This window comes from Oreochromis aureus, linkage group 5 (assembly GCF_013358895.1).
Source record: "Oreochromis aureus strain Israel breed Guangdong linkage group 5, ZZ_aureus, whole genome shotgun sequence".
NCBI lineage: Eukaryota > Metazoa > Chordata > Actinopteri > Cichliformes > Cichlidae > Oreochromis > Oreochromis aureus.
The window spans coordinates 13,642,926-13,650,848 of NC_052946.1; the positions used below are offsets into that span (position 1 = coordinate 13,642,926).

At 40.6% G+C, this 7,923-nt stretch overlaps 1 protein-coding gene across 1 annotated transcript; it reads right to left on the bottom strand.

Moving 5' to 3' along the window:
- Nucleotides 1-2,377: 2,377 nt before the first annotated feature.
- Nucleotides 2,378-7,276, bottom strand: LOC116326531 (transmembrane protein 233). Its single transcript, XM_031747867.2, has 3 exons — nt 6,676-7,276; nt 5,912-6,046; nt 2,378-3,605 (listed from the first exon to the last, which is right to left on the bottom strand). Exons 1-3 carry the CDS (start codon nt 6,853-6,855, stop codon nt 3,594-3,596), a joined length of 327 nt encoding a protein of 108 aa, XP_031603727.1. The 5' UTR covers nt 6,856-7,276; the 3' UTR covers nt 2,378-3,593.
- Between the last annotated feature and the right edge of the window lie 647 nt (nt 7,277-7,923).

Consider the following 7,923-nt stretch of genomic DNA (forward strand, 5'->3'; position numbering starts at 1 on the left):
CTCCCATTTTACCACATCCTATGGATGCACGTGGTTAGTAATAATATTTAGGTCAGCTGTGGTGTTTAAACAATGGTAACTGGCATTCAGGTGCCCCAGAAAATAACCCTCACACAATTACATGACAATACCAGCCTGAACTGTTGATACAAGCCATGATGAATCCATGGTCTCATGTTGTTTTACCCTAATTGTGAGCCCACCATCCACATATTGTGGCAGAAATTGAGACTCATCAAGCTAGGAAACATTTTTCCTGTCTTCTGTTATTCAGTTCCGGTGAGCCTGCGTGAGCTGTAGCTTTAGTTTCCTGTTCTTAGCAGACAGGAGTGGCACCCAGTGTGCTCTTCTGCTGCTGTAGCTGATCTGCTTCAAGGTTCAACATGTTGTGCATTCAGAGATGCTCTTCTGATTCTTTATTTTTGCTCTTTTTTTCATTTATTTATCTCTTTATTTTTTAAATTTCCATACCCTTCTTGGCTCCCCGTCCTAATAATGCCATAATAATAATGACACTCCCATCAGCTTGAAGCAGTCTGGCTGTCCTCTGACATCGCCAAGACATTTTCACCCAGAGAACTGTCGCTCACTGGATATTTTCTCTTTTTTGGACCAGTCTCTGTAAGCCCTAGAGATATTTGTGTGGGAAAATCCCAGCAGATCAGCACTTTCTGAAATGGCCAGGTGATATTAAATTCCAGTCTTCATTAAACTATATGTGACTAAGCGGACATGAATTCAACCTGACTGGTTGACAGATGCATGGTAGAAATTCTATTCTTAGTATGAAAAAAGAAGAAAGGACCTTGAGGCCTTTTTTTTGAATATCAGGTACCTAAATGCATATCGCTCTTTCTCTGCTTGCACAGCATCGTTCCCACAGTGATCCTATTTCATTTATTCCAACTAGATCAAACTGCTGCCGGATAGGAGGAATGTGTCATGCGATATGTACACATGAAGGGTCTATGCAGTGCTAATGGAAGCAACTTGTTTGAGTGGCCTATTTATGCACACCTCGCATGAGTCATGGAGTGCTCTCCAAATTTACCGGCTGTAATGCGGCCAACAACACAACAGTACAGCTTCATGATGAATTATTGATGTGAATGCAAGCTGAAAAATAATATGATTCACTATTCTTGTGCAGAAGAATAAAAGCAGCGCTCTCACAAAGACGGAAGTCATAATCTCTTTTTGAGGCAACATGAAACACATAAATGGAAACTATTTTAATTAATTGTGTTTGTGTGAAATTTTCTTCGGCACATATTACGGTCGTCAGTTTCCTGTCACAAAGTCTGTCTTGATCCCTTGATAATCTTACAAAGTGCTTTTCAAGTCGCCTTATCCCGGAGCTCATTTTATCTTTTTTTTTTTTTTTTCATCCCGTCCTTTCGCGTTTTGCTTTGGTGTGACATCAAAGAGGTTCCACTACAATCACGCTGCATTTCTCTTTCAAGTAAAGGGAGATAATAGAACAAGATTACTGCCAAAAGTGATTTGTTAAGTGCATTAGAATAACTGCTGAAACTTGGCAGCGGGCCTGTTACATCAGAGGGACTGCTATGAATTGCACCTGCAGGTAGGAGATAGGTTTGAAAGAAGAAGAAGAAAAAAACAACACTGCATAACTGCAAACCAAATGTGAAGACGCAAACAGCAGATTTTAGTTTCTCTATATGTGGAGCATGTATGTGTAATTCGTCTCTCCCTGGGGCCCAGGGAAAGCATCATTACCCTGCAGATAGCTGTGAAATATATGAAAACAGTCTGAAAGGCTTGTTTTTCAGTAGCAACAATAAGAAAACAGAGATGAGTCATGAGTTGAGACTGAAATGGACATACAGGATCATGACTCTCCCGCTTAAACCCGTCTGAATCATCCCTTTATTCCCTCCCACCTTTAGGCCACTTTATGTTGCTTCATGAAAGGATGAGTTTTATTTGACCATGTGAGAGGCTGAGCAATCTGCCACACAGAGGGCAGGTCTGCTATATTTAGCTGGGCATATGCTGCGACATATCAAACTACAAGGAAAAGTCCCGGCAAGGAAGGTTGTAGTTCAAGGCTCAAGTTGTGAACTTGAGGCTCTGCAAGTCTGTATAAATACTTTGAATTGTGTGTATTCAGGGTAAATTATTGAAAAGAGATAGGTCGTAGGGTCTAACAGGGAGCAGACATAGAGATCTCAAATGCATGTAACATGATGCTTGGTTTGAGTTTACTTTTGTGTGATCGTAATGCCAAATTTTACTCAGTCGTGAGGGACCACACAGGAAGCTGTTGTTGCACATGTCAGATAACGCAACTGCAGCAATAGCTCTTCAGTCAACAAGACAGAATAATTAAACAAGTGCCAAGAAATGTCTGGAACTGATTTTAATACACATATATCTTTTAAAAATGCATTTAGGTAGCAGGCTCGTGCAAACAGAACTGAATAAAAATAGTAAACACCAAAGCAGTAAATGCCAAATATTCTAACATCCAGTCCAAATATGGAGCAAGCCCCCCCAAAATATTACAAGATACTTTATTTCCCATTGTGTAGTATCTTCATGAGTTCTCTCATTAGACCCTTGCTGTCTGGTAAATGGAAGCAACTTTTAAACCTCACGGCCTAAATTTGTAACACATCTTTAAGTGTCATGCAAAAAAAAAAATGCAATAAAAAAACAGTAATTGTAGATAATCATAAACATGAGGCACAAAGTCAGGAATAACTTGTAATATAAGTTTTCCAGCATTGGTTTACATTTATATTAACTGCTGTGTTTATAATCTATCATCACACTAGGCAAATAAAGCTACAGAAGCAGAACTTGTGACTGGATTTGATTTCACAATTGTGTGTTTTAACGTTTCTGTCATCAGAGGAAAAATTCATTTATTCTTCTTATGAATTATTTATTCTTCCAAAAGTCTCTGTGTGAACCATGGTGGCCGCCGATACGCTGCACTGCAATACACACATTTCACATGCTCTTTGTAACTGCTACAGGAATGAAAATAACATTTGTTTGTTTACACAATAATTTTCATAATAATTCCAGGAACAAGTTTGATCCACAGCAGGGGATTATCTATAAATACAGTGAAGCTAATTAAGACACTCTGTGTTATTAAAAAGGTCAATTGGGCTTCTGCCTTGGAGAGATACATTTGTAAGTTATACTCTACACGCCAAAATTATTTTCATATTTCATTGTTATCAGTTGTTGTCTGTTCAGATTCTTTATCCACCATTATGGTTTAACATAACTGGTTTTATTATCATTAAAGAAGGCATTACGGTCAGGATTTTTTATCACTGGAGCTATGGGCAACAGTAAACAGTGGATTGTCTACACCCTTGTGGAAAGCTGCCTTTTGCAATCAAATCTGGAAAGACATTAGTTACTGAAGTGTATACGCCCACCAGATTTTACAGTCACTGATTTTTTGTAAGGAACAACATAGACAGTAAAGTAAGCAGTGTACAGGCTAAAGTAAACATGAGTTGAGTCTGAATCCTTTCGTTGGCACCTGAGCTCGTAATGAGGTTTCTGCTCAAAGTCTTCGTCTCTCTGCTCTCTCTGCATCCACTGCACTAAAAATCCATCTGCAACACAAAGTACATTAAATGAATGGCTAATTTTTCTATATTATATGTAGTGGTGAATAGTCAGTAGTGGCAAGTCTCCCATGTACAATTAAATCTATATATTATATTTATTAGATATACATTACATGTTGTACACTGCTCAAAAAATTAAAGGAACACTATGTAATCAGAGTATTGATCTGGTCAGTTAAGTAACAGAGGCTTTTGTTAATCAGTTTCAGCTGCTTTGATGTTAATTAAATTAACAGCAGGTACACAACAGGGACAACAGTGAGACAACCCGCCAAAACAGGATTTTTTTTTATTACTAAACAAATATGTAGGACTGCTTTCTTCCATTTGCATCATATCTCTAAAATTAGAAATATCTCGTCTCAGAGTGACGCCAAAAAACTTGTTCATGCATTTATTACTTCCAGGCTGGACTACTCTAATTCTTTATTATCAAGATGTCCTAAAAACTCCCTGAAAAGCCTTCAGTTAATCCAAAATGCTGCAGTAAAAGTACTGACAGGGACTAGAAAGAGAGAGCATATTTCTCCTGTTTTGGCTTCCCTTCGTTGGCTTCCTGTTAAATCCAGAATTGAATTCAAAATCCTGCTCCTCACATACAAGGTCTTAAATATTTAGGCCCCATCTTGTCTTAATGACCTTGTAGTACCATATCATCCCATTAGAGCACTTTGCTCTCAGACTGCAGGCTTGTTGTTCATAGAGTATTTAAAAGTAGAATGGGAGGCAGAGCCTTTCATTTTCAGGCCCCTCTTCTGTGGAACCAGCTTCCAGTTCCAGGGAGACAGACACTGTTTCCATTTTTAAGATTAGGCTTAAAACTTTTCTTTTTGCTAAAGCATATAGTTAGGGCTGGACCAGGTGACCCTGAATCCTCCCTTAGTTATGCTGCAGTAGGTGTGGGCTGCTGGGGGATTCCCATGATGCACTGAGTGTTTCTTCTTCAGTCGCCTTTCTCACTCACTATGTGTTTATACACCTCTCTGCATTGAATCATACTTGTTATTAATCTCTGGTTCTCTTCCACAGCATGTCTTTTGTGCTGTCTTTCTCCCCTCACCTCAGCCTAGTTCTGCTAGAGGTTTCTTCCTGTTAAAAGGGAGTTTTTCCTTCCCACTGTCGCCAAAGTGCTTGCTCATAGGGGATCATATGATTGTTGGGTTTTTCTCTGTATGTACTATTGTAGGGTCCACCTTACAATACAATGCACCTTTAGGCGCCTTCTTCAGCACAGCCAGGAGCGCTGGAAAGCTTGGAGGAGAATCCTCGAGAGCAAGGAGGAACAGGACTACTGCCCACTGGTGTGAATATCTCTGACCAAACAATCAGAAACATTTGTCATGAGGGTGGCTTGAGGGCCTGACGTCCTCTAGTGGGCCATGTGCTCACTGCCCAATATCATGAAGCACAACTGGCATTTAGCCTAAAATACTGGAATTGCCAGGTTCACCACTGGCGCCGTGTGCTTTTCACAGATTAAAGCAGGTTTGCCCTGAGCACATGTGACAGACATGAAAGGGTCTGGAGAAGCCTTGAAAAATGTTACGCTGCCTCAAACAATTTTCAGCATAACTAGTTTGGTGGTGGGTCAGTGATGGTCTGGTGAGGCATATCCATCAAGGGACACGCAGACTTCTACAGGCTGTGCAACGGCATCCTGACTGCCATTAGGTATCGGGATGAAATGCTTGGACACATTTCAGACCCTATCCCGCTGCAGTGTTCTGGGTTCCTCCTGGTGTACGATAATGCCCAGGCTCATATGGTGAGAGTATGCAGGCAGTTCCCTGGAAGGAATTGATACCACTAACTGGCCACCACACTTGCCTGATCTAAATCCAACAGATCACCTCTGGGACATTATGTTTCAGTCCATCCAGTGCCACCAGGTTGCATCTCAGACTGTCCACAGTTTCAGTGATGTCCTAATCCAGATCTTCCAATCTCACTGGAAGCCCTGATGTTGTCAGGCACGCATACAAGCACGTGGGGGGGCTACACGAGCTACTGAGTACCATCAAACGACGTGGCGTCCTTTTATTCCTAACACATTAGATCTAAGTGTTCCTTTAAATTTTTTTGAGCAGTGTATATTGTATATATATAATGTGATCTTTTACTCTGTAATATTAAGGTACCAATAAAAGGTAAGGCTTGTATTTGTCACCCTCATGAAATTAGCTATGTCTAGGGTCATGTCTAAAGTTATAGTTGCAATATTCCAATATAAAGTTTTCAGAAATTCACTTGAGAAGTTTTTATGAGTGGTAACACTGCTGAGGCTGTCTTACTGTGGTAAAATGAACAGTGCAGGAGATGGCGATGATGAGAAGCCCGATGATGACTGAGGCAATAGCCACGTAGAGCGCGTTCCTGCCCAGCCGCCTGGAGCCATCGTAGTCCCCTCTGTAATAACTGTTTCTAGACTGGGAGAGAGAAATCGCTGTAAAGCATAAAAACTCACCGGCAAACCTGCTAAAAACACTTGTCCTCAAAATGTTAAGTGGTACGCAGAGCTCTCTGAAAAGTCTATGAAAAAGTTTAATCAGTGGAGTTTTTTTTTTAATTTGCCAAGTGAAAGTTTATTTCCATCAACAGGCAGCATGAAAATGTAATTTTCCAAAGCTGAAGATGAAGTAAGTTTGTTTGATGAGCAGAGCAGGTGTCTGTGTGACTGGGTTACATCTTAGGGTGCAGCACATCAGAACACTGTGTAAGCGTTACATTTAAAGCAGCCCGGACAAGAACACGTGTCATTTCTTTCTGACTCATTATTTCCTTAATATTAGAGCACAGAGTATGCATAGTCTAACACAGAGGCGTGGGTAATTAATTCTCCCAAGGGACCACGTGACACACTGGAACTTGTGGAAGGCCAGAGCAATAAGCTGAACTCTGCTCAGTATTTATCTCTTCATAAACTGCTACTGGTAAGAGTAGATGTTACTATCAGTCGTTAGTTGTGGGCTCTTGGGAAAATTAATTGCCCGGCCGTGGTCTGACATGATCTATTAAAACCCCATCGGCTGATCTAAGTTTTATTGTTTATACTTACCATGATAGAGAAGACCAAGGCCACAATGTTGACGGGGTACGCAGGACAAAAGCATGTAAAAATGGTCAAACAAAGGTAGCTTTGAAGAGGAGGTGGTAGTTCCTCTAAATAACCACTATCAAAATATTCGCTCCCACTTAAGGAGCTCTTTAACTGTGGATTTAGCACTCCAAGTGCCATCGAATCTGACAGCGTGAGGTGAAAAATAAAAATTTAAAAATGTTACAGAAAAACAGAAGCTAAAAAAGTGTTCTAAATACAGCAGGAGGGAGTTTAAGTCTAACTTTTAACTTTGGAAAAAAATAATGAAACCAACAGCTTAAAACTCAGCTTGAAAATTCTGGTCTTGTATACCGGGTCTAATCCTTCCTCAAAGCTGGGAAAAAATGTTTGTAGGGAGAGAAGGCAAAGCAGAGAGGTGGGAGAGGATCACTAACCCTGCTGGCCTCCATCCAGAACTCTGACCCTGATAGAAGTGTGAGGGATCAGACTCTGTTTACCACTGCTGGCAGCCCACACAAACACAGTCACTGCACTGCAAGATGGATGAATGTTGTTAGCACAGCACGACACATGCACGGAGCTTCTGATGAAACAATGCACCCCCTTTTTTAGTTTGTCGGGTTAAAGACCATGAAAAATATGCATATGGGAACAAGTCCTATATTCACTGTATTTGCTTGTTCTGTCAACTCTATCCACTTTAAGTAGCTTGAAGTAGCCACTCTCTACACAGAAAACAGTGGCCTTGCTCATCATGACCATGCAGTTTTGGTGAAAGTTATATTACTAAATTTGCTACTGAAGGGAAGTCTTTGAATACTTCAACCCACCAAAATCGGGAGGACTTTCATAGACTAGGGGTAAAAGTGGATGCAGACTTCTTGCAAGACTTCTTGTTGTTTCGTTAAGTAGTCTACAGGAGTCTTTATGGTGGGTCAAAATGTAACTTTACTATTCTGCACTCGTAGTTCCATCAAGTGTGACAAGATACCCAACACCACCGGCTGAAATGTAGCCCCAAACCATTACAGAGCCTCCACTGTGTTTTCCAGATTTTCATACCAGTTGTCTTTTCTCTGTTTTCCTTCCTTAAAAATGGCTTCTTGACAGCCATCCTTCTACTGAGACCATTTCTGATGAGGCTTCAGCGAACAGTAGATCAAGACCTGTATCTCTTAGGTCCTATGTCAGGTCTTGGCTGGACTGTTTTTATAGACATGACTTTCAGGTATTATTCATCTGCTG

What these genes read in the sequence shown, in the direction of transcription:
- LOC116326531 (XM_031747867.2), bottom strand. Translation starts at nt 6,855, where the DNA reads ATGGCACTTGGAGTGCTAAATCCACAGTTAAAGAGCTCCTTAAGTGGG. An exon ending in CCTTGGTCTTCTCTATCATG is followed by an intron (nt 6,047 to 6,675) that starts GTAAGTATAAAC and finishes TCTCTCTCCCAG; the next exon opens with TCTAGAAACAGTTATTACAG.